The sequence below is a fragment of the Mirounga leonina genome, unplaced genomic scaffold (assembly GCF_011800145.1).
Source record: "Mirounga leonina isolate KUSES-001 unplaced genomic scaffold, KU_Mleo_1.0 Mir_101595, whole genome shotgun sequence".
Classification (NCBI taxonomy): Eukaryota; Metazoa; Chordata; class Mammalia; order Carnivora; family Phocidae; genus Mirounga; species Mirounga leonina.
The window spans coordinates 15,844,550-15,871,330 of NW_023270158.1; the positions used below are offsets into that span (position 1 = coordinate 15,844,550).

The following is a 26,781-nucleotide window of genomic DNA, read 5'->3' on the forward strand; positions in this document are numbered from 1 at the left end:
GTGGGGGGTGGGGTGGGAGGGATGGGGTGACTGGGTGATAGACACTGGGGAGGGTATGTGCTCTGGTAAGCGCTGTGAATTGTGCAAGACTGTTGAATCTCAGATCTGTACCTCTGAAACAAATAATGCAATATACGTTAAGAAAAAAAAGAAGAAGAAGGTAGCGGGAGGGGAAGAATGAAGCGGGGGAAATCGGAGGGGTAGACGAACCATGAGAGACGATGGACTCTGAAAAACAAATTGGGGGTTCTAGAGGGGAGGGGGGTGGGAGGATGGGTTAGCCTGGTGGTGGGTATTGAGGAGGGCACATTCTGCACGGAGCACTGGGTGTTATGCACAAACAATGAATCATGGAACACTTCATCTAAAACTAATGATGTAATGTATGGGGATTAACATAAGAATAAAAAAAAAAGACAAAAACAAAACAAAACAAAAAAAACACCTCACCCTCAAGGTCTAAACCCCAATCGGCAGATGCACACTAACCTGTTAAGACATCAGAAATCTCAGCTTAAGTGTAAGACCTGTATTTGCTGCCTCCTGAAAGTCTGTTCCTGTCTTAACTTCACATCGTATCTCCATGTCCTTTTCCCTCCTTTTCTCTTTTCTTTCCCCCTTTCCTCTATGCCTATACAGCAACACTATGCTGTTTAGAGCAGTGGGTCCTCACCCTTTTCCCCTTCACTCTATTAACCTTACGAAAATCAGATGAAAACTGTAGACATGCGTCCATACTGCAAATAATTTCAGAAGTTCACAGACTGCCTTTGAAGCCATGACCCTCCATTAAAAACTTATATACGAAGGCGGAGCTGCAGACATGCTGTCTGCAAGAGGCCTGACATACATGCTCACCTCTCCAAACCTGTAAATGCGGAGAAATTACCCTCCGTTGAGAGAGGTCAGGAAAATAAGGAATGGCTCCAGAGACAAAGTAAAGGGTAAGGTGAAGCCCTGAAGACTACACAGGACTTACCCATGAAGAGCTTCAGAGGGCATTCCAGCAGAAGAAATGCATTGAGTACATACACAGACTAGTTGATGTACGAGTTCTCTCATTACCCGTGAGCATCACCAGCACTTACCACACTGAATTCTAATTATCTGTCCATGGGTCTATTTCTCTCGCTAGCAGGTATGCACTAGGCACCCAGCGCAGGACCACATTCATAAACTCAACAAGGACTGCTGCACCAATAAATGTCAAAAGTGAAGCGACAGGTCGGATCACAGAAAGCTTGTATTGTCACAAGATGTTAGGAGACTGGTTTCAAAACGTTCTGAATAGCTTAACATTTTTTAGAACGCAAATAGTACTTAATATGTTAAGAATATATTATCCAAATCTTTTCGTTAGGGCAGTTTCGATTAGGACCGCTGTCAATACTGTTCCCTTCGTTCCTACAATTATTTATACTTAACAAAATTGCTCTGCCTTAAAATGCTCTACAGGGCACACTTGCCCAGATTCATACTGATACTGTTCTAACTCCTCTGAATCAACGTACTTAAGAAAACAACTTTTAAATCTTTGGAATTTTTAAGCGTATTATATGCTTAAAAGAAAAAATGAACACACGAGAAAAAAATATAAAATGCTTGGGCAGGGTGCACTTTTCTATTTTGACAGAACGCAATTCACAGTAAATGAGATGCCATACCTTCGTTATAACTGTCAGTTATTTGACAATACTGATGAACCTATGGAATTCATACATGTGAGAAGACATAAAAGCATTGAATTATTGTGATGAGAACAACCGAAGGTGAAAGTCTCTCATCCATTGTGGAAGAAATGAAAAGGCCCTGCCAGGAACAGAACCTAAAAGAAAAACACATGCCCTGGACAGCCATCCTCCCCAGCTTCCTGTCCACGCAGGCCAACAGAGGACTTACCGTGGGGACCGCAGTGGTGCAGCTGACCCTTCTGAGCCGTCTCTGCATCAGGTCATGCTCCATACTGTTAACTTCAGCCTTCAACCGCTCTAGCTCCTCTTTCTCAAGTTTCAACTGCTTTGCTAACCTCTCCATCCTTGCTCGCTGATGTAACAGCAAAGCTATAGTGTTACAGATAGAGTCATTGCAGAGGGTAACATTGAACAAGTGACTGGGAAATTTCTATATGCACTGCTAATGCATAAAATACTCAAAAGAAACCCTGTCCTCCATTTTGAGCTGGCATTTACTCTTGTGTCTTGCTAATGCTATTTTGCTTTAATCTGGCTCTTGTAACTGCTGCCAAAATGACATCATCTGTACGTCCCTCTTGCTCTGTTGACCTTCGTTTCCCTGATTGTCTTTTTAACTGTACCTGTGTGCGTTTTAAACAGGTTTAATACCAGGCATGTCGAACTACAGTCATAATTACTACTCTTATATAATGAAAGAATATTAAATTCTCAGATACCTTGAAATCTGAATAGACTTTTAAAAAATTCTGTCCTCCTTTTAGTTAGGTCCACTATTAACTAATCCAACATTAGTCTTCATCACCAATCCCACTTGTAAATATGTATCACTTATAAATATTACACCCTCCAGGCCAATCTCATTAGAAACGATTCTAATTCCTTAACCTTGATAAACTTTAGCCCATCCACTATAAATCTCCTTTTCCCACTCTGTGGTTTGTTTTTTGACAGTATCAATTTCACTTGTCTATGCTTTTGTCCCAATGAATGTTATTCCTAAAAACAGCCTTCTTAGGTCACGATTATCATGCCTGTATTTTCATATTTTAAAACAGAGCCTGTAGAGAACTCTGAAGCACTGACCCTATTTTTTTCTAACCCTATTCTTGGTAGCGATGCTATTGCCCAATATTTAATAAATACTAACCATTTAATTAAAACAGCTAATATAAATTTATTTTGAAAAAGCCACCTCACCACGAAGATGAAATTTCATAAAAGGGCTCAAATTACCTTGCGTATAGGCATAGTCATCTGATCCAGAACTAGAACTCCTCTGGTATTTATGGCTTCCCTTTTCTCCCCCAGAGCCTGGTACCACTGAAATGGGCTGAATAGGTTCTGGCGCAGCAGAACGTTCTTCTTGGTCCACTAAATTTAAAAGATTTTCAGTCGTTGCTCGACCTACAGTAATTTTAAAAACTGTTGTTGGGTTTGGTATCACTCGAGGAGATGGTGATGGAGCACATGAAGGTCCGGTTGGCTGCGTATATGTAATGTACACAGGATTAACACTAAATGGAGGTTTTGGTTGACTGGATATTCCTCTCGAAGGAGAACTTGAAGGTGGTGTGGTGGCTGTGTACAGGGAGTGCTGATTCCGTGGAGACGGCTGATTACTGATAGGTGAAGGGCTCCTGTTCATTGCTGTCCCAGGTCTTTGAGAGGGTTCAACTGTAATTTCTATCTTCTTCATGGATCCTTTGGGTAAGCTAGATGTTGTGTATGGGAGATAAGATACTGAATGACTTCCCTGTTTCTGATAGCTAGGAGGTCCTTGTTGATATGGATGCGGTGGAGTAGTTGAAGGACTAGGTGGCATAAAGACGTGGGAACTTGGGTGGCCCAGCTGGGAAGGTTGCACTTGATGCTGTGGAGAGCTGAAGGGTGAAGGACATTGAGAAGGAGGTGGTGAATGGTAAGCAGGTTGAGGAATCTGCTGTTGTTTGGGAGAATACTGAGAAGGTTGATAGTTCTGTTGATGTGCATAAACAGGTAAAGGACGCTGGCTATAATGAGGCACTGGGCCCTGTGGTGAGGACTGCCATGGTGTAGTCTGAGGAGTTTGTCTTCCTGATGAACTCTGAGATGTCTGTCTAATATAAATAGAACCGGGAGACCCATAGAGATTGCTTGGAATTTGTGGAAGAATTTGTAAAGCTCTTGGTACAGTCTGTCCAGAAGGGAGGTTCTGGGATACTGTAACAGTAATCGGATTTGTACTATACCGAGGTATGTGCATGTATGAAGGAGGTGGCGGCGGTGGCGGCGAAGGCCCTTGCATAGCAGACGGATTCATTCCTGTTGGCATGGAAGATGGTTGCTGAGGTGGCTGTGAAGGAGGAGTGGCTGCACTTCTATTCTGTTCATTCATAAAAAATGGATTGTAGTTTGGAGTAGCAGCCACAACAGCTGGAGCGGAGTGTGGTTCCTGAACTAAACATATCAGCTGTTTACTTGCTGCATGCTGTGGATCAATATGTCCATCACTTGAGCTATGTACCAGTGTTCGACCCCCATTAAGTTGTGTTCCATCTCCTGGGTGGTAGCTACTAGGAGAATGGATACCCAGATTAATATGCAAAAGGCGATTTCTATTCATTCTGTTGTCATCTGGACTATGGTATTCCATATATAAGTATTTGCTACTCTCCTGGGAAAGGGCTCGGCAACAGGCTTCAAGATTGTTGTTGTTCTAAGGGAGAAAAATGGTAAAATTAACACTGACAAACTGAACAAATCCTAATAGAAGTCAAGCTTTGCAGGTTACACAAAGACAACTATCATAAAATAAGTAGAGAACAGCATTTTAAGCACGAACAGCTTCATAGTCCCCTACCCTGACAAGGAGATCCCAAACAATTCATATTGTTTCACAGACATTTAGTTCCTATGACTGGTACTCCCGCTACTGCTACACAAATGGAAAGCACCCACTAATGAACAGTGTGACTCAACTCCAAGTCTTCTGAGTTCAAATCCAGGACTCATTTTAGGTCTGATGCATCTCCACAAATTAACATGTTGGGCCAATCTTGGATTCACCACAATGCTCTTAACATATAAGTTAAAGCAATATTCATCATTAATATTTAATCTGAAAAACGTGGGGGCGACTGGGTGGCTCAGTTGGTTAACCATCTGCCTTCAGCTCAGGTCATGATCCCAGGGTCCTGGGATCGAGGCCCGCATCGGGCTCCCCGCTCGGCAGGAGGCCTGCTTCTCCTTCTCCCACTCCCCCTGCTTGTGTTCCTGCTCTCGCTATCTCTCTCTGTCAAATATATAAATAAAATCTTTAAAATAAATACATGAATAAACAAACTGAAAAACATGAAAATAACCATGCTTTAGTTTTCGAAAGGCACTGAAACCACAAAAGGAGAAAAATTATAATAGAATTCCTAGAGTCAAAACAATAAAAATTCTAAAGCAGCCTTTTCTTTTAACCAAATTTATCCCTATATAATTTCAACTATCATTAGGAGAGATTAAGCTAAACAAAGAAATCAGTAAAAACAAGCACACTTTTTGAACTATGGTTCCACAACTTGGCCAAAGTTAAGGCTATGTAACAGAAAACCAGGTCTCGACTGCCTTAATGAAATTCATTCACACTCCCACAGTCTCAACATTTTTTACCCACTGAAAAGTAGCTTGGTGAACTTTCAAATCACTGTAGGATTTGAATTTTTTGAGTCACTACACATACACTCAAAGATGGTAATACCAAAGTGACATTTTAGATACTCCAACAACAATCAACTAATGAAGGAGGTTCCTCTTTTTTTAATTTGAAAATTATAAGGTAGTTTTCCATTAAAATACAAAATTCTGAACTATTTTATTAGCCTAAAGCACTATTATCCATTGCCCTTGGAATAAAATTTCTCAATTTCTGTGACTTTCTCTGTAGTTCATAAATAAACAAATAAGCACATACATACCTACTACTGCATACTGATTTTAGTAAAAAGCACATTTTATATAAAAATAAAAGGAAACACTTTTACTTCTGCTGGGAAGCAAATAAGGTTAAACCTAAAACAGAACGTACAATGCTGTAATTTTAGAGCTGGAAGAACTTTTAGGGTTCATCTATTCCAACTCAACTAATTTACAGATGAGGAAAGAGATGCTCAAAGAGTTACATGGCTTGAGAACTAGCACTGAACTAGTTAACAGGAGAGCCAGTTCTAGATTCTCCATCTCCTACTCCCACTGCTGTTTCGACTATAACACAGTAATTTCAAGGGAGAGGATGTTAAGCCAAAAGTAAATTACTATACTAAAGCTTTAAGAAGTAAACAAAGAGGGCGCCTGGGTGGCTCAGTTGGTTGAGCGACAGCCTTCAGCTCAGGTCAGGATCCTGGAGTCCCAGGATCGAGTCCCACATCGGGTTCCCTGCTCGGCAGGGAGTCTGCTTCTCCCTCTGACCCTCCCCCCTCTCATGCTCTCTCTCTCTCAAATAAATAAATAAATAAATAATCTTTAAAAAAAAAAAGTAAACAAAGATTCAGTTAAGGAAACCTTTGCAAAATGAATTCTCAGAAATTTAAAGAATTGGCTTCATCAAAACTCCATACATAACCTGTATCTGTTTCCTTATATAAAACTTTGATACTAAAATTCTGAGCCATAGAGAAAAGTAATTGCTGAAATTTAAGAAGAAAATTATTAAAACTCAAAGTTTGGCCTTTTTAAAAGTCCTGCTTAAAAATCACTGTGATCAAGGAAGAGAAGCTAGGTATTAAGCAAATTTGGATCCAAAGGATTTAAACTGATTGCCAACTAGAAAATGTCACTGACAGATATCTGAAAGAAAAGAATATGTATGAAAAGTGAAAATAAGGTATCTCTGCAATTGGACTAAAAGGAGAACAAAAATTAGCCAGTTTTATATGAAATCTAAAGCACTCGTGGATACTTCACTATTTGACATTTGTATCAACGCTGCTGAAATTTCATGTTTTCTACAGTGAATTAGGGAGCCTGAACAGTATCCTCACACGAGGACCCAAATTCACAATGGTACAAAGTTGGTTTGTCAGCCTATTCAAATGCATGTCTATAGTAACAAGGTAAGTAAATTTTCACATGAAGAAAAAATTTAAACCAGCAATACAAAGTATTTAAGTATTATTTTTACAAAATCATTTTTAAAAGAATACCACCAAAATAGATTCAAATGTTATCTTTAACCTGCAGAATGCCTTCAAAAGAAAAAAAATGGATACAAAATTTACCAAATAGTAAATATAAATAAAGAAATCAAAATTACTTAGTTGGATAAAGAGGTCAGAATTCTTTTCTCTTTCTTTTTCTTTTTTTTAAGTAGACTCCACGTCCAATGTGGGCCTTGAACTCACGACCCTGAGATCAAGAGTTGGATGTTCTACTGACTGAGCCAGCCAGGTACCCCAAGAGGTGAGAATTAAACAAACAAAAACCATATATAAACTCTTGAAAAGATCAAGGCAAAAAAAAAAATCATACTCCTAAAAAGTGACCCTAAATTGAGAGATGATAGCTCCAGAGAGAGAGGCTTTAAGACTGTATATTAAATGTAAACTGCTGAGTCTTTAAATGCAAACAGAAAAACTTTTCAGAGCCACTCAGTGGTAGTAAGTCTCCATACCAATAAACTCTATTAATCCCAAAGGAACAAAGAAGAGAAAGACTTGGGTCAATGTAAATTAGCAACAAATGTTCATTAAGCTCAATTTAAAGTTCATTCCTTCAGTTTAGTGTGATAAAGACACTAAGCCATGAAAAAATACAGGTGATAAAGGGATAAATTAAATTTGAAAAAAACAAAGTCAGAGATGGGGGATAGGTGGTAAGGAAGGTGACTGCTAGAAAATGGTTTTAGCTAAAAGCCTCACTCATGCTTGGTTTTACTCCAGTGGGAAGCACCTTTGCTCTACCAGAGACCAAAATGTGACTGAAGTAAAGAACGGAAATTCAGACTGGGAATGTGTGTTGGAAAAAACAAAAAGCAAGCTATAATACAAAAACCGTAAGCCCGAAGGTCTAGACCTAGCAGAAGGGCTAGGAAGCACCTCTTTTACCATAATTGTTCTGTTCTATTTGTAATTAACCTCCACTGTATATAGGCTTAGGTGATAACCTGAGCCGCTCACACTGCAGTAAGGTAGAATTTGAACTGACTGTAGTGTGAGGAAGTCCAGTGGGCAAGACAAAGGTGCTGTACCCAAAAGTGAACCAAAGAGGGAAATGCTGTAACCCAAAACACACTGAGATCCTGTGGAGGATGATGCAAAATTCAATAAGGGAAGCATTAGGCCAGTTTCTCTCTTGTCCCTTGAATGGGAAAACACATTCTACCCAATATTAAAGATACATTTCACTACAAGACAACCAAACCAAAGGAATATGATTAAACTTAGAGAAAGTGGCCTTATACTTAAAATTACCTATTGGTAAGCATTTATCAACCAGAAAAACAGTAAGAAAGGGACTGGACTCTCTATAGACTTTAAAAAATAGGCTTGGGGTGCCTGGGTGGCTCAGTCATTAAGCATCTGCCTTTGGCTCAGGTCATGATCCCAGGGTCCTGGGATCAAGCCCTGCATCAGGCTCCCTGCTCAGCGGGAAGCCTGCTTCTCCCTCTGCCATTCCCCCTGCTTGTGTTCCCTCTCTCGCTGTCTCTCTGTCAAATAAATAAAAAAAATATTAAAAAAAAATAAAAATAAAAAATAGCCTCAAAAGTATATAGCCTAAAAAGTTATAATGATAAATCTGAGATTCAAAATTCAAATCCAAGGATTTGGGGACTGATCAACTCTAAAAATGTGAAAAGTGAAATATGAACATAATCAGTTTTTGTTTTGCTACATGCCTTTTTTTCCCCCCCAAAATCAGTGGTTCTCAATGGGGTAGAGGTTTTGCCTCCCATAAGATATTTAGCAATGTGTGCAGACATTTTTGGTTGTCACAACTGCAAGAGTGCTATTGGCATCTAGTGGTAGAGACCAGGAATGCTGCTAAACAGCCTACAATGTACAAGGCAGGGCCCCACAACAAAGATTACCCAGCCCAAAATGTCAATAGCACCACGGTTGTGAAATCCTGCTCTAAATATCTCCTACTGCCCTCCACATAGACAAGAAAACTTAAGGAGAACTGTAGCTTAATATCACTATCATTGCTGGGTAATCTACCTGTAACATGCACTGAGATACAACACCCTCTGGAATCTCCGGGAAACGTTGTCGGAGGTCATGGAGAACCTGCATATCAAGCTGTGGAGTGCTCTGCGCCATGCCAGAACAAATGGTGGTCAAGTATCTGTTGGGAAATTGATGCTAACCGGCCTTCCAATAGTAATGATCTTCCAACACCGCATTCATTTTCTATTAAAAGAAATCAAAATTAATCACTGTGTTTGCACACCTAAAACTCATGTAACATTGTGTGTCAACAATACTTCAATAAGGTACGGCTGAATTTACTTACATATTTCACTTTATTCAAATAGAAATGATCACTATGTTAAAATGGAGAGTTGTAAAATTGACAGATTCAACTTAGCCAGACTTTTCTGATATAATATAGCCAATCACTGGTTTAGAAACAAAAAAAGCCAAAAAACATCTGAAAACCTGTTTCATTTTAATGCTTAAAAAAATAAAGCAGCAGCTAGATTAAAACTAGAGTATTACCTTTTGGCAACCATATTTTGCTAGCCTTGAGAAATGCTACTTATGTATAATCACTCATATTTTCCCAAGGTCTATGACATCACTCCCCTAAAGCACAGTAATCATTTTGATGTCCGAAATAATAAGAAAACAAGGACTTGATGATAACACCAGAAAGCATTACCTGTCCTGTCTTACATCCTACTTGTACTCTGAGGCTAAAAGATTTGAAGTATGAGTAAAGGAAACCCAAAGTCTAAAGGAAATAACTTAGCAAACAAAAACGGAAACTTAGAATCCTTTGTTTTTAACCATGATGCTTTGCTGGAGGTGAGGTGGGGGGGATGGGCTAAATGAGAAATGGTAATTAAGGATGGCACTTGTGATGAGCACCGGATGTTGTATATAAGTGATGGATAACTAAATTCTACTCCTGAAACCAATACTACACCACATGTTAACTAACTTGAATTTAAATAAAATCTTGGAAGACAAAGAAATTTATTAATTAAAAAGATCATGCTGCTGGCCCACCATTAGCCAGACCTAAATAGCTAGGCTTTCACTTATTTCTGATGCCACTGACAGAGGTGCTAAGATGGCAGGATTTAAGGGTACAGTTTGAGTGGAGAAAATTAACATCCAATCTCACCGGCACTACTCAAGCTGAGCACCCACATATAAATAAGGCAACTAGTGAAATAATGAATTCATAAATTCACTGGCAGCATCAAGGGTCAATGAACTGATACATGTTTTAACACAGCTGACTTTTGAATGGCATAAGGGTTATGGGCACTAACCCCAGTGCAGTCGAAAATCCATATTTAAGTTCTGACTCCCCCAAAACTTAGCTACTAACAGTATACTGTTGACCTTACTGATAACATAAACAGTCGATTAATAAGTATTTTGTATGTTAAATGATGTATTATATACTGTACTCTTACAATAGAGTAAACTAGAGAAAAAAACATTACGAAAATCGTAAGAAAAAACATCTATAGCACTGTACTGTACTTATTTTTTAAAATCTGCATATAAGTGGACTCACACAGTTCCAACATATGTTGTTCAAGGGTTCAACTGCACATATTTCCCATTTTTTTAAAGGGGAAAAACGTAGTGTATACCATACAATCTCATAATTTCTGCTGTGTTCACTCACTAGATGGTCAAATATTTTTAAGTATGTGAAGTAAACACCTGCATCATCTTAAGAGGCACGGAAACCATGATTGTAAGCTACATGGTCTAAACCACACTCATAAGGAAGGGTCATTCCACACCAAATCTTCTTTACCTTGCAAATAAGTCCTGAAACTTTAAATCATGCCATTACAGTGTAGAGAACTACAATCAATACTTCAAAAATAAAAATGTTCGGATGGGTGTAAGAAGGCAGCATAGGAAGACCCTGAACTCATATCCTCCCGGGGACACACCACATTTACACCTATATATACATCAATTCCTCCCAAAGAACGAGGGGCTGACGGGACAACTTCCACACAATACAAGGTTAGAGGGACCTCAATCAGAACGGCAAGAGAAAGAGATGCATGGTAACAAGGGCAACCCCCCCTGCTTGATGCCACAAACTGCAATAATGGAAGGTATCACTGCCCAGTGCACCGAAAAAAAGCTGCAGTTTAAAGGGTAACTAGACTATAAGTGAAGGAAAACCATTTATTAACCCCAGAACATCCACCAAACAGTGGGGTAATGACTGGAAGTCTCCCTGGGGTCAGAGGTGCTGGTGAGTGCCACTGGTGACCTGTCCACTCCCACCGTGACAGTCCACGCAGGAGCAGGGACTGGATGTTCTAGACAGCCTGTCTCTTCGGCTAATGCTGGGCCCCAAGCACACACCAGCCCCAGCCATCTAAGCAGGGGAGCCCCAGTGAGGCACACACCAGGGCACACCTCACCTATATCCAATACGGCTCCAGTAATCTCACCAAGGGGGCACAGTGCAAAGCCCCCTGAGATACCTCCATCCACGCCAGGTGCTGCTCCAGTTTTCCATTAGGGTAGCCCCGCTGCAGAGTGCCCCGGGACCCGGGGACCACACGGATCGCAGCTCCAGACAGCCAGCTACCCAAACGTGCGAGGAACACACAGTCTGCATGGGGGATATGTCTACACAAGGCCACTCCTCTAAGACTGGGAGAGGCGGCTCTTTCACCTCATTCATAGAAACAAACACAGAAAATCATTTAAAAAAGGAGCAGAGGAATATGCTAGTAAGACAAAATTTCAAGGAAATAACTAAACCAAAATGAGATAAGCCATCTACCTAACAAAGATTTCAAAGTAACGATCATAAAGTTGCTCAACAGACTGGAGAGAAGAAAGGATGAATTCACTAAGAACTTCCACAAAAAGACACTGTTTTTTTATTTTTTATTTATTTATTTTAAATTCTTTTTTTTTTTTTTTTTAAGATTTTATTTATTTATTTGACAGAGAGAGACACAGCGAGAGAGGGAACACAAGCAGGGGGAGTGGGAGAGGGAGAAGCAGGCTCCCCGCAGAGCAGGGAGCCCGATGCGGGACTCGATCCCAGGACCCTGGGATCATGACCTGAGCTGAAGGCAGTCGCTTAACCAACTGAGCCACCCAGGCGCCCAAAAAGACACTGTTTTTTTTAAAAAAAAGTCTGCGGTAAAGACTAAAATAAAAAATATACTAGAGGTAATCAACAGGAGATTAGATGATGCAGAAGATGGCAGAAGAACAGATGAGCAATCCCGAAAACAGGGGAACAAAAAACATTCAAGCTGGACACCAAAAAGAAATGGAATTTTAAAAAATGATAACATCAAGCAAATTAACATTCTCATGATATGGATCTCAGAAGGAGATTGAGAGAGAAAGGGGCAGAAAATTTATATGAAGAAATAACAGCGGCACCTGGGTGACTCAGATGGTTGGGCATCTGCCTTCGGCTCAGATCATGATCCCAGGGTCCTGGGATCGAGCCCCACATCGGGCTCCTGGCTCAGCGGGGAGCCTGCTTCTCCTTCTCCCTCTGTCTCTATCCCTGCTCATGCTTTCTCTCTCTCTCTTATCTCTGTGTCTCAAATGAATAAATTAAATTTAAAAAAAAAGAAAGAAATAACAGCTGAAAACTTCCCTAACCTAGAGAACAAAAGACATCCAGGTTCAAGAAGCAGAGAGCCCCAAAGAGGGCCATACCAAAACACGTAATAATTAAAATGTCAAAGATCAAAGATAATGAGAAAATCTTAACAAGCAGCAAGAGGAAACCAAACAGTTATGCACAACAAAAAAACCTATGAGGATATCAGCTGATTTTTCAGCAGAAACATTGCAGGCCAAAAGAGAGTGGCAAGATGTACTCAAAGTGCCAAAAGGAAAAAAACTGACAAACAACAATCCTCTGCACTACAAGGTTATCACATAAAATCAGAGAGACAGAGTTTCCCAGACAAACAAGTTAAAGGAGTTCATCACCACTGAACCAGCCTTACAAGAAATGCTAAAGAGACTTCTTTAAGTGCAAAAGAAAAAGCCATGATGAGAGGGTAAGAAAACAATGAAAGGAAAAAATTTCAAGGGTAAAGGCAAACACACAGTACATCAATCACTTACACTGCTAGCATGAAGGTTAAAAGGCAACAGGAGTAAAATCATTTGTACTTAAAAAATTAAGGAAGTCACAAAAAGATGTAAAACATATAAAAGATGGATGGGAAAGTAAAAATATAGTTCTTTTAGAATGTGTGATAGAACTTTAGCAATCAGCAACTTAATATAAACTGCTATATACTTAGGATGTTATATATGAATCTCAAGGTAACTACAACACAAAAACCTGTAAGAAACACACCAAAAATAAAAAGAAAGGAATCCAAGCATAAAACTAAAAGTCACCAATCATGAGGGAAGAGCAAGAGAATAAAGAAACAGACAACTACAAAAGCTATCAGAAAAAATTAACAAATGGCAATAAGTACATACCTATCAATAATTACTTTAAATGTGAATGGTCTAAATATTCTGATCAAAAGCCACAGGGTATGCATAAAAAAAAACAAACAAGACCCATCTACATGCTGCCTAGGAGAGACTTAACTTCAGGCAAAAAGACATATAGACTGAAAATGAAGAGATGGAAAAACATTCCATGCAAATGAAAGCCAAAAAAAACCCAAACAAACAACTTGGGTAGCAATACTTCTATCAGACAAAATAAACTTTAAAACAAAGACTGTGAGGCACCTGGGTGGCTGAGTTAGTTAAGCGGCTCAGGTCATGATCCCAGGGTCCTGGGATAGAGCTCCACATCGGGCTCCCTGCTCTGCGGGGAGTTCACTTCTGCCCCTCCCTTTGCCCCTCTCCTCACCTCCCTGCTTGTGCTCTCCGCTCTCTCTTGGGCTCTCTCTAAAATAAATAAAATATTTTAAAAAATAAAATACAACAAAGACTGCAACAGAAGACAAAGAAAGGCATTATGTAATGATAAAAGGATCAATCCAACAAGAGAATATTACAGTTGTAAATACACACCCAACAATAGGACACCTAAATACATAAAACAAATGTTAACAGGGGCGCCTGGGTGGCTCAGTCATTAATAGTCTGCCTTCAGCTCGGGTCATGATCCCAGAGTCCTGGGATCAAGCCCCACATTGGGCTCCCTGCTCCGCGGGAAGTCTGCTTCTCCCTCTCCCACTCCCCCTGCTTGTGTTCCCTCTCTCGCTGTCCCTCTCTCTCTGTCAAATAAATAAATAAAATCTAAAAAAAAAAAAAAAAAAAATGTTAACAAACAAAAGGGTTTCAGAGTAATACAATAATTGCAAGACACTTTAACATTCCACTTACATCAATAGATAGATCACTGACACAGAAAATCCATCAAGATACACTGGCTTTGAATGACACATTAGACCAGAGGGACCAAATATATACAGAACATTCCATCCCAAAACAGAAGAATACATAATTCATTTCAAGTGCACATGGAACATTCTCCAAGAGAAATCACATGTTAGGCCACAAATCAAGTCGCAATTAATTTAAGAAGACTGAAATCATATCAAGCATGTTTTCTAATGACAATATGGAACTAGACATCAGTAACCACAGCAACAACAAAAACTGGAAAAACACTACCATGCAGAAGCTAACAAATATGCTACTAACCAACCAATGTGTCAACAAGGACATGAAAGAGGAGATTTAAAAATACCTGGAGACTAATGAAAATGAAAACACAACAGTTCAAAATCTTTGTGACACAGCAGAAGCACTTCTAAGAGGGACGTTTATAGTGATACAGGCCAATCTCAAAAAAACAAGAAAAATCTCTACGCCTGAAGGGACCAGAAAAAGTAAGGACAAACAAAGCCCAGGGTTACCAGGAGGAAGAAAAGAATAAAAATTAGAGTGGAAATAAATGAAATAGAGACTGAAACACAATAGAAAAGATCAGTGAACCAAGAGCTGGTTCTTTGAAAAGATAAAAAAGAACCCTGACAGACCTTTAGCCAAACTCATCAAGACAAAGAGAAGAATCAAATAAAATCAGAAATGAAAGAGGAGAGGGCGCCTGGGTGGCTCAGTCGGTTAAGCATCCAAGTCTTGATCTCAGGGCTGTGGGATCAAGCACACACTGGGCACAGAGTCTGCTTAAGATTCTCTCTCTCCCTCCCCACCCCCTTCTCCTTATGTGCTCTCTCAAAAAAAAAAAAAAAAAAAGAAGAGAAAAATGAAAGAGGAGAAATAACAACTGACGCCACAAAACCACAAAGAATTATATACCAAGACACTGGACACTGCAGAAAAGATGGGTAATTCCTAGAAATACACAATCTTCCAAGACTGGATCAGAAAGAGGAGAATATCTGAACAGTGATTAGTTCTAGTAACAAAACTGAATCGATAATCAAAAAACTACCGCCCCCCCCTCCAAAGTCCAGGACCATATGGCTACACAGGTAAATTCTACCAAACATTTAAAGAGCTAACACCTAACCTTCTCAAAGTATTTAAAAAAATAGAAGGAAAACTTCCACATCCATTCTATAAGATGAGCATTACCCTGATATCAAAACTAGGTAAAGACACTACAATAAAAGGAAATTACAGGGGTGCCTGGATGGCTGAATTGGTTAAGCGTCCGATTCTTGATTTCAACTCAGGTCATGATCTCAGGTTCATGAGATCGAGCCCCACATCGGGTTCCACGAGGAGTCCGCTTAAGATTCTCTCCCTCTTCCTCTACCCCTCCCACCCCTGCTCACGCACTCTCTTAAAAAAAATTAATTAAAAAAATGACAGAGTACTATTCCTGGTAAACAAAGATGCAGAAATCATCAACAAAATATGAGCAAACCAAATTCTACACACTGACAAAGACATTCACCACAACCAGATGGGGTTTATTCCAGGGATGTGAGGATGGTTCAATATCTAAGAATCAATGAACATGATACACCACATTAACAAAAGGATAAAAAGTATATAATCATCTCAATAGATGGAGAAAAAGTATTTTGACGAAATTCAACATGCATCCATGATAAAAACCCTCAACAAAGTGGGTTCAGAAGGAAGATAACTCAACATAACATAGGCCATAGATGAAAAACAGTACACTGAATGGAGAATAAGTGAGAGTTTTCCCCCTAAGGTCAGGAACAAGACAAGGATGTCCACTCTCACCAGTTTTATTCAACACAGTACTGGAAGTCCTAGTCACAGCAATCATATGCTAGAAATAAAAGGCATCCAAAGTGGTGAGGAAGAAATAAAACTCACTATTCACAGATGACAAGACACTATATATAAAAAAAACCCCAAAGATACCACCAAAAAACTATTAGAATAAATGATTTCAGTAAAGTTACAGGATACAAAATATACAGAAGTCTGTTGCATTTCTATACACTAACGACAAAATGAGAAAATCCCATTTACAAGTGCATCAAAACAGAATAATGTAGAAATAAACTTAACTAAGGAGATGAAAGACCTGTACTCTGCAAACTATAAGACACTGATGAAAGAAACCGAAGATGACACAAACAAATGGAAAGATACATCAGGCTCATGGAGTGGTATAATTATTATTGTTAAAATGTCCATACTACCCAAAGTAATCTACAGATTCAATGCAATCCCTATCAAAATACCCACAGCATTTTTCAGAGAACCAGAACAAATAATCCCAAAATTTGTATGGAACCACAAAAGACCCCAAATAGCCAAAGCACTCTTGAGAAAGAAGAACAAAGCTGTAGGTGTCACAATCCCAGATTTCAAGCTATACTACAAAGGTATAGTATTCAAAACAGTATGGTAATGTACAAAAATAGACACATAAGATGAATGAAACAGAACACAGAGCCCAGAAAGAAACCCAGGCATACACGGTCAATTAATCTACAATAAAGGAAGCAAGCATATACAATGGGGAAAAAACAGTTTCTTCAATAAATGGTGCTAAAAAAACTGGAGAGCTAATGCCAAAGAATGAAACTGTGCTACTTTCTTACACCATACACAAAAATAAACTCAAAATGGATTAAAGACCTAAATGTGAGACCTGAAAGCATAAAAATCCTAAAAGAAAACATAGTCAGTCATGTCTTAGACATCGGCCTTAGCAACATTTTTTTTTTAAAAGATTATATGGGGCACCTGGGTGGCTCAGTCGTTGGGCGTCTGCCTTCGGCTCAGGTTGTGATCCCAGGGTCCTGGGATCGAGCCCCATGTCCAGCTCCCTGCTCGGCGGGGAGCCTGCTTCTCCCTCTCCCTGCCACTGTGTCTACTTGTGCTTTCTCACTATCTCTCTGTCAAATAAATAAATAAAATCTTAAAAAAAAAACTTTTAAATAAATAAATAGAGAGAGAGAGAGAGAGAGAGCAGGAACATAAGCAGGGGTAGTGGGAGAGGGAGAAGCAGGCTTCCCGCAGAGCAGGGAGCCCACTGCGGGGCTCGATTCCAGGACACTGGGATCATGACCTGAGCCGAAGGCAGACGCCCAACGACTGAGCCACCCAGGCGCCCCAGCAACATTTTTCTTGATGTCTCCTTAGGGAAACAAGAAAAACTATGGGGACTACATCAAACTAAAAAGCTTTTACATGGCAAAAGAAACCATCAACAAAGAAGACAAGCTATTGACGGGGAGAAGATACTTCCTATTGAAGGGGAGAAAATATATAAAGAATGCATACAACACCAAAACCAAACCAAACCAAACCACCAAACATTCCAATTAAAACATGGGCAGAAGAACCTGAATAGGCATTTTTTCCAAAGAAGACATCCAGATGACCAAGAGACACATGAAAAGTCACTCAACACCACTCATCAGGAAAATGCAAATCAAAATCAAAATGAATTAGCACTTCACTCTTGTCAAAATGTCTAACATCAAAAAGACAAAAGTAACTGTTGGCGAGGATGTGGAGGAAAAAACCCCTCATGCACTAATGATGAGAATGTAAATTGGTGCAGCCACTATGGAAAACAGTATGGAGGTTTCCCGAAAAATTAAAAATAGAACTATCATACAATCCCAGTGATTCCACTGCTGGGTATTTACCTGAAGAAAATAAAAACCCTAATTTGAAAGGATACATGCACCCCCATTTTACTGCAGCATTATTTACAATAGCCAAGTTACAGAAACATCCCAAGTGTCCACTGATAGCTGAATGGTAAGGAACATGTGGAATATATACACAATGGAGTATTACCCAGCCATAAAAAATAACAACATCTTGTCACTCACAACAACATTAAACTACAGGGTATTATGCTAAGTGAAATAAACCAATCACAGAAAGACCTATACTATATGATTTCACTTACATGCGGAATCTAAAAAAACAAAAAAAAAAGAACAAGCAAGCAAGAAAACAGAAACAGACTCATAAACACAGAGAAGAAACTGGTGGTTGCCAGAGGGGAGGAGGGATGGGCAAAATACATGAAGGGGATTAAGAGGTACCAACATCTAGTTATAAAATAAATAGGTCACAGGGATAAAAAGAGTAGGAAATACAGTCAATAATATTGTAATAATGATATATCATGAAAAATGGTAGCTACACTTACTGTACTGAGCATTCCTAATGTATAGAATTGTTGAATCACTCTGTTGTATACCTCTAATATGACACTGTAAGTCCACTACCCTTGAATAAAAAAATTTTTTTTTAAAAACTGAATGAATCGGGGCGCCTGGGTGGCTCAGATGGTTAAGCGACTGCCTTCGGCTCAGGTCATGATCCTGGAGTCCCGGGATCGAGTCCCGCATCGGGCTCCCTGCTCGGCAGGGAGTCTGCTTCTCCCTCTGACCCTCCCTCCTCTCATGAGCTTGCTCTCTCTCATTCTCTCTCTCTCAAATAAATAAAATCTTTAAAAAAAATAATAATAAAAATAAATAAAAAATAAAAACTGAATGAATCCTTGAAAAACAAATGAAGAAATAAAGGTATTTAAGGAAAATACTGAATTACTTTTGCTCGTTTATAATTAAATAGATACTTAAAAAACAATCATTATGTAATCTCAAACTTGATTTCATTTTGCATACAAACTGCTAGCTTTCACTGGGCGTCTGGCTTGCTCTCCTCTTCCTTCCAAGATAAGACTGTCAAGAGTTATGTACACTCTTTTTGTCTACCAAGTGGCCACAAAGCCCATACCTATGAGACTCTGCCTAACCACAGGTTAAAAAAAAAAAGCCATCAGTGACTGTTTTAATGACTTCCAGCCACAACACGAAAGCTATCTAATGAACATGAAGAAAAATTAAAATGTGGGGGAATATGACTGGCACATACATGGGCTTTCTGTCCACCCTGTACTCTTCTCCCTACAATTGATTTAGTCTGCTTTAATCTGGCTCTTATCAACATTCCACTGAAATACCACAATCTCTCTGCTGCTAAATCCAGATATATTTTCTGGTCCCTATGCCCCCTTATCTCTGCAGCATCTGACAATACTGATCGCTCCCTTTTTTAGCCTCTTTGACAACACAGTAGCCTGGTTTCTTCCTACCTCTTTTGTCCCATTAACGTCTGTCTGGTTTTTGCCCTAAGTTGCTTCCTCTTTTCATTCTACATCCTTTTAACCAGTGATCATATCCACTAGTAGGCATTCAGTAACATTTAAAGGCTGAGGATTCCCAAATTGGTATCTTGAACATCATGCTCTCTCCAAGACTCCAGACACATATAGCCACCTGCCTACTACAGAGCACCATCTGGATATGCCCAAAGATAATTGTCAATATGTTCAAAAAGGAAATCCTCACCACAACCCTTCCCCAAATGCTCTCTGTTCTCTCCACGAACGTTACCACTATTCACTCAGTAACACTACGAGAAACCAGGGTGTGATCCCTGACTTCCCATTCTTGCACAACCAACTACAGGGTGAAACGAAGTGGTCATGGTTGCCACCCCAGTTCTGCCATTTGTTAGTGTCTAAGAAAATACTCAATCCTTACGTCTTTGAAATTTCACCTATAAAATGGAAATAATAGTAGGGCTGTAGTAAAAATTAAATGTCAAACGTTAGTAAGTCAGCATTAGTTACTATTATTCGGGGCATTTTTGAATACTGTCATCAACATTATGGCTCCAACTTCGTGCTGCTCTCTCACCTCTGGTCTTGCCTTCCTCCCACATCACAGCCAGAGTATTTGTCTTCTAAGATGCAGATCTGATCATGCCCCCTCCACTCTGCATCCCAAAGGAACAGAGCCAGGTGTGATCCTGTGCATGGCTGTCCTGTGCTACCTCCTCCTAGGGCATGAGACCATGATCATCCATCTGCCTGAGATGCTTTTCTTCCTCCCTCCCCACTGCTTCTCGAAGCCACATCGATCCTGCACACGTTGGTACTGATGGCACCTCCTCTAAGGGGGCTTCCACTGACAACCCCCTTCCCCGAGTCCTACCGCCATGCCTCTCCTCTACCCACACCGTGCTAGAGGACCCTCCACTGTGCTTTCACTGCAGGTTGTGCTTATCCTCACAGGCGCACTGAACACACAACACCGAAGCCACCAGTGTATCTGAAGGTCTCTCATATAAACTGTAGCTCTACCTAGAACATGCTGTTACACCACAGAGCGGGGGAAGTACTCAAAAATGACGGGAGCTTGTCCTAAGGACCTGGGAGCCAGTGTGAAAAGGCTCCCACTGGCCAAACCTGTGACAATTTGAGTACCAAAATAATTAAGGACAGTAATGAATTACAGGCCTGTAGAAAACAGGAACCCATGAGTCGCTATCAGTATTAAATACACACGTACATAAATGGAGAAGGGAGGACTTTTATTTATAGTAGAATGCAACTGGTAAACATGCAAGGAGCGCTGAAGCCTTAAAAAATCACCATTTTGCCGATATCACAGTACAGACTGCTTCAAGAAAAAAATCATCAGTGGATGCTAAAGCTAGGAGTAGATTTGGACGAAGAGTAGTATGTATGAATGGCCCTCAAGTATCTCCCCAAAGAACTGCTTATTAATTGTGGGGCGGAGGGGGAATTACACAGTAGATAAATCAAACAGTATCACGATTAGCTAATCAAAATTAACATCAATGAGGGAAAGATGGACAACGTACACCCCTAGATGGGACACCCTGACAAAACATATTACTTTACAGTATTCCAGTCAGGAATGCAGAACCTGAGGGGCGCCCGGGTGGCTCAGGTCATGATCCCAGGGTTCTGGGATCGAGTCCCGCATCACGCTCCCTGCTCAGTGGGGAACCTGCTTCTCCCTCCCCCTCTGCCTTCTATTCCCCCTGCTTGTGCTCTCTCTCTCAAATAAATAAAATCTTAAAAAAAGGAATGCAGAACCCGAAACTTATGAGGAAAGAGACAAAGCTAAAATGATAAATGTTCTATTTAAAAAAAAAAAAAAAGAGGGGTGGAGACAGGGTGAGAATGTCATCTTAAAAATGCCAATGTCATAAAAGAAAAATATCACAGATTAAAGGAAAGAGAGTACATAACAACTAAATCTAATAACTAATCCTAGACTGGGTCCTATACTAAGTGGGGAAAATGTTACAAAAAAAATGGATCAACTGACAAAATTGAAAGATGGTAGATTATGAAAAGTATTCCATTATGTTTAATTTATTGAACTTACTAAGTTTACTGAATTGATAACTGTGCTATGGTTCTATGTGAGACTACATTAGTTTTAGGAAATTAGGTAGTGAAATATTTAGGGGTAAACAGTATGACAACTTACTCTCAAAATGATTCAGGAAAAAAATATATACCATGTATGTGTACACGTGTCCCTGTACACAAACACACACACATGTACATGCACAGAAAGAGGGAACAAATAAAGCCAACAGGGGAAATGTTAATAGGTGAATATGGATCAAGGATATAAGGTGCTCTTTGTAAAAATTTTTACTCTTGCGACTCTGTACTTCTGGAATTATTTCCAAATAAAAAGTCAAAACAAAACAAAAAGGCTGTAGTTCTATTCAAGGGCTATGCTTTGTTCACCCCTGCATTTCCAGAGCCTGAGCTCACACTTCCTCAAATGTCTGTTAAATAATTAAATAATGAAGAGTCACTTTTACTATACCAAACCAATCTACCTAATAAAATAATTATATATAGACAAACCTTGTCCCCTACATCCTATACACACCCCCAATAAAATATTGGGGGATCAGGGATCACCCCTGTAGAACAATTTGTGAATGCTTAGGAAAAAGGGAAAATAGATTTAAGCTACTCAATCTTTGAGTATGTTTTTCCAGTTTTCTACTCTTAAAATATCCCTGATATCTGAAAAGCTAAATTCTACCAGATTAACAATCCAGGCTTAATTTAAAATGTACGTTATTTCAAAGTCCTTAGTGTTAACTTTAGTCCTTAGGGTCAATTCAAACCTGTTCGAGGGCACCTGGGTGGCTCTGTCGGTTAAATGGCCAACTCTGGGTTTCAACTCAGGTCATGATCTCATGGTCGTGAGATAGGGACCCGTGTCAGACTCTGCGCTCAGCGAGTAATCTGCTTCAGATTCTCTCTCCCTCTCCCTCTAGCTTGCGTGTTCTCTCTCTCAAATAAATAAAATCTTTAAACCTGTTTAAATTACCCACCATTTTCATCAAAACAACCATCATCTGCCATTTTCACAGTAAGGTGATCTATAATTTGCACTAGCCAAAGGAGTCCTAGATGAATAACCCTGCCAAGTCACTGAAGGTCTAAGATAGCACTGTCTAATAAAAATATAATGCAAGTCCCTTTAAATGTTCTAGTAGTCACCTGAAGGAAAAAGCAAAGGTGAAATTTCAATATATTTTATTTAATCTATCAAAAATAGTATTGTTTTACTATATGATCAATATAAAAATCACGGATGAGCTATTTTACATATTTCTCTGCAACGAGGTCCTTGAGATCCAGTGTGCATTTTATACGAACAGCACATCACAATTCAGACTGGCCACGTTTCAAGTAGTCAGCAGCTACCTGCAGGCAGCTCTAAGGCTTTAGGATTTGCATTCAATTAAAAGGCTAAGACCTACAACTCTTAGATTCTATAATTCAGTATCTCCTTTGAGGGTATACAATTGATTAGGCACAGGGTCTGGCACAGACTAGGTATTCAATGAACATTTGTTAGGTGAAATAGAAAAGAAAAATGGAATTCACTGAATTTAATGGTAAGGATGACCTTAGTCATCAAATCTGCTTGTATTTACAGAAATGATGACAGCTTTCCCACTAGGAAATGATACTTCAATACTTGAGGGGCTAACCATATTCAGAACACTTGCTAGCTAGCTAACTGTGGTCAAAAAAGAGTTTCTGAAGCACCCAAAAGCTTAACTCAAGCTTCTCTAGGGGCTCCAAAGAACGGTTTTATTCATTTCTCAACCCTAAGTTCAAGCCTTTACAATATAAGGATAATACAACTGCCTCCTTACGAAAAAGAAAAGGCGACAAGGGTAAACAAAAACAAAGACGCTTCAGGCGTCAGGCAAGAGCTTGGGTTCTGTCCAGTTCTGAGCTCTTGGGAGCTGCTAGCTCTCCGCCAGCTCTGTCCACCTTTAAAACCTCAGGAGCCACCGACGCCGAAGTTACCATTAATTTCACCACTACTGCTATCCGATACCATTTACTGAACAACTGTGCCCTCCAAGGTAGCTGTGATTATCTCTAGCTTACAAAAGAAAACAACCTCCGGGCGCCTGGGGGGCTCAGTCGGTTAAGCGTCTGCCTTCAGCTCAGGTCATGATCCCAGAGTCCTGGGATCGAGCCCCACATCGGGCTCCCTGCTCGGCGGGGAGTCTGTTTCTCCCTCCCCCACTCCCCTGCTTGTGTTCCCGCTCTCACCGTGTCTCTGTCAAATAAATAAATAAAAATCTTTAAAAAAATAAAAAATTTTAAAAAATAAGAAAACCACCTCACAGAATGGGCATATGGCAGAATCACGACTCAAATCCAAGCCTGCCTTCTCCAAAGGCTGTGTTCTTTCCACTATGTCACTGGTAGGTATCAAGGACACTGCCAGTAGGGTGAGAATGAGCGCCTTTCTTTGGGGAAAAAAAGACAAGAAACCCCCATCAACTTATCATCCAAAAAGGGGGTTACAGGGGTGGGAAGTGAAGGGCTCAGAGGGGTGCAAAGAACCCTTGTATAAATAAGCTGTTGTAGGACATATAAGAGGCAGAGCTAAAAGGAAAAAAATCACCCTTAAGAGTTACAAATACTTGCCTTTGAAAAAAACATATTAAAAAATCATCTTTAAAATCAAAGCCGGGCGCCTGGGTGGCTCAGTCGGTTAAGCGACTGCCTTCGGCTCAGGTCATGATCCTGGAGTCCCGGGATCGAGTCCCGCATCGGGCTCCCTGCTCAGCAGGGAGTCTGCTTCTCCCTCTGACCCTCCCCCATCTCATGCTCTCTCTATCTCATTCTCTCTCTCAAATAAATAAATAAAATCTTAAAAAAAAATAAAATAAAATAAAATAAAATCAAAGCCAACAACTTACCCACAAAGATGGCTACCATCTGAAAAGATGATTTTTTAAAATTTATTTAAATTTTATTTATTTATTTGACAGAGAGAGAGAGAGCACAAGCAAGGGGAGCAGCAGAGGGAGAGTGAGAAGCAGGCTCCCCGCTGAGCAGGGAGCCCGACGTGGGGCTCAATCCCAGGACCCTGGGACTATGACCTGAGCCGAAGGCAGACGCTTAACCAACTGAGCCACCCAGGCGTCCCCTGAAAAGATGATTAACAGCAGACCTACTTTTTACAGCAAATATGAAAATGTCTTCTCTTTAAAGGATTATGTACGTAATCTGAACAGTGATTAGCACTCTGCCCTATACAGTCATTTTCATAAGCACTAACTGACATGGATAATCATTAAGTATTTCGCAATATACAACACTCTGAATAATTTCCTGATGATTAAAAACATGTTAAAATTCTTCTTTAAAAAAAGCAATTTCCTTTCTGCTGAGAGGTTAAAACAGATAGTTTACAAATAGAAAGTGTTCTAGCCAGTAAGATGAGCCTGTTTCCCTAAAAAACAAGTTTTAAAATAAAGTACTACACGTTTTTGCATGTAATCCCACAGAATACAACTAAGATGAAACATTGGCCTATAGTATCTTATATTATAGATTTCGATGTGATGCACATCAAAACACACCATCTATTCCTGTCCAGATATTATCAATGTATGCAACAACTATGCTTAATAGATATGGACTTTGTTTCTTAACCTTTTAATAGGCTGCTTCTTTTTATACAATTCTAAAGTGATGAGTCATGATCTGAAACCAACCAGAGGACTCAAGCAGTATCTGAACTGTGCTGGCTAGGCTGGGCTGTGACCTAACTCCTGGGACACCCTTGAAACACCCCCACTAAAGCACAGATGGCCACAGCTGTGGCTTGTGGAGCTGTGTAGGCGGTAACCCTAGATCAAAAATAAGAAGAAATACTAAAGGCATAAACCCCACGATCGCAATAGGGTTCTAAAGCCACATAACCAAGAAGTTCTACAGGGTGGAGCCTTTGTGGTCTGTCAGCTTTGCGGGCAACTCCCAATTTCTGAGGGCAGCATGGAGAGTAGGGGGCCCAGACGCTAGGCTCTGCGGTGGAATCACTCTGAGCCTTCTTCCAGGGGTGCAGCTACCCCCACCCCCATTCAGGAGTGCCAGCACCACAAGGCGCAGTGGGTTCTGATCCTCAGAAAGCAGCTACCGGGATTTCTCCAACAGAATTCCTCCTCCCAAACAGAGAGAAAGCTCCCCCAAAGCTCTGTTCTGATGCTGCCGTTCTCCGCACTCTAGAAAATGACCTCACACCTAGTGCTTTGTTTCCACAGCAAATATTTTCTGAGATCAGCAAACATGCAGGGTTGTGCGGTTATAGGCCTGAGTGTTTACTTCTGCCACATTTTAGCTCACTACCTAAAATAATTATAGCAGAGGTTACAAACCAATGGTCTATAGGCCAAATCCAGCCCACTGATCTGCTTGGTTTGACCTCAATAGTGTTAAAGAAAAAAGCTGAGCCACATTTTTTTTTTTTTTGAAGATTCTTTATTTCTTTAAGTCATCTCTACACCCAAAGTGAGGCTCAAACTCACACCCGGAGATCAAGAGTCACGTGCTCCACTGACTGAGCCAGCCAGGTGCCCGGAGCCACACTTTAAAATAGAGAAATTTTACCTAACCACCCGGATACCCAATTTCTCGCTGAAAAAATCAGAAGCTACAGCAATAGCAGGCAAGTGGCTACAGCTGAGGCACGGCTGTGCCCTGTAGAAGGGACACGTACTTTCCAGCCTGCCTACTGTCCACACTCCCTAGGCCGTCCCAGACACAGAGGCCTGAGGTTGCCTCACCCACTGGCATACCAGCAGGGTCTGTGCCACCTGCAATATGTTCCATAAAAGGTTTAAAGCCAGTACTGTATCAGTCTAGTCTAGTGTGTCTCCACAGCCGGCTACTGATCCGGTAATTTGGGGTACAATAATGCTTCATCATGCAAGCTTGCCCCATGTGTCACAAGGTGGTTAGCATCCTGGCCTGTAAAATGCTAGAAGCGCCCCCAGGTGGTCCCTAGAGAGACAACAGTATCTCAGGCTGACAGCCACTGCTAGCATCTTAAGTTTGGTGAGGTGAACACTGCTGAGGTTTGAGGAAAAGTTAGCCTGGCCTTGAGAGAACTTTTAAGGAAAGGAATCATTCATTTTTCTGATTAGTCTGGCCCAGCCAATAACCACTGAACAAAAACATGTATACTCGAGGGCGCCTGGGTGGCTCAGTTGGTTGAGGGACTGCCTTCGGCTCAGGTCATGATCCTGGAGTCCCGGGATCGAGTCCCGCATCGGGCTCCCTGCTCGGCGGGGAGTCTGCTTCTCCCTCT

At 40.4% G+C, this 26,781-nt stretch overlaps 1 protein-coding gene across 3 annotated transcripts in view; it reads right to left on the reverse strand.

The window, feature by feature from the left end:
• The window catches only part of TAB3 (TGF-beta activated kinase 1 (MAP3K7) binding protein 3), a 58,724-nt gene that overhangs the window by 21,446 nt on the left and 10,497 nt on the right, over window positions 1–26,781 (reverse strand). For all 3 annotated transcript variants that reach the window (XM_035001186.1, XM_035001195.1, XM_035001177.1), the window contains 3 exons: window positions 8,876–9,067; window positions 2,928–4,389; window positions 1,900–2,060 (listed from right to left, as the gene is read on the reverse strand). In XM_035001186.1, coding sequence (XP_034857077.1) covers window positions 1,900–2,060; window positions 2,928–4,389; window positions 8,876–8,977 — 1,725 coding nt within the window. In that variant the 5' untranslated portion in view covers window positions 8,978–9,067. The remainder of the gene's footprint in view (window positions 1–1,899; window positions 2,061–2,927; window positions 4,390–8,875; window positions 9,068–26,781) is intronic.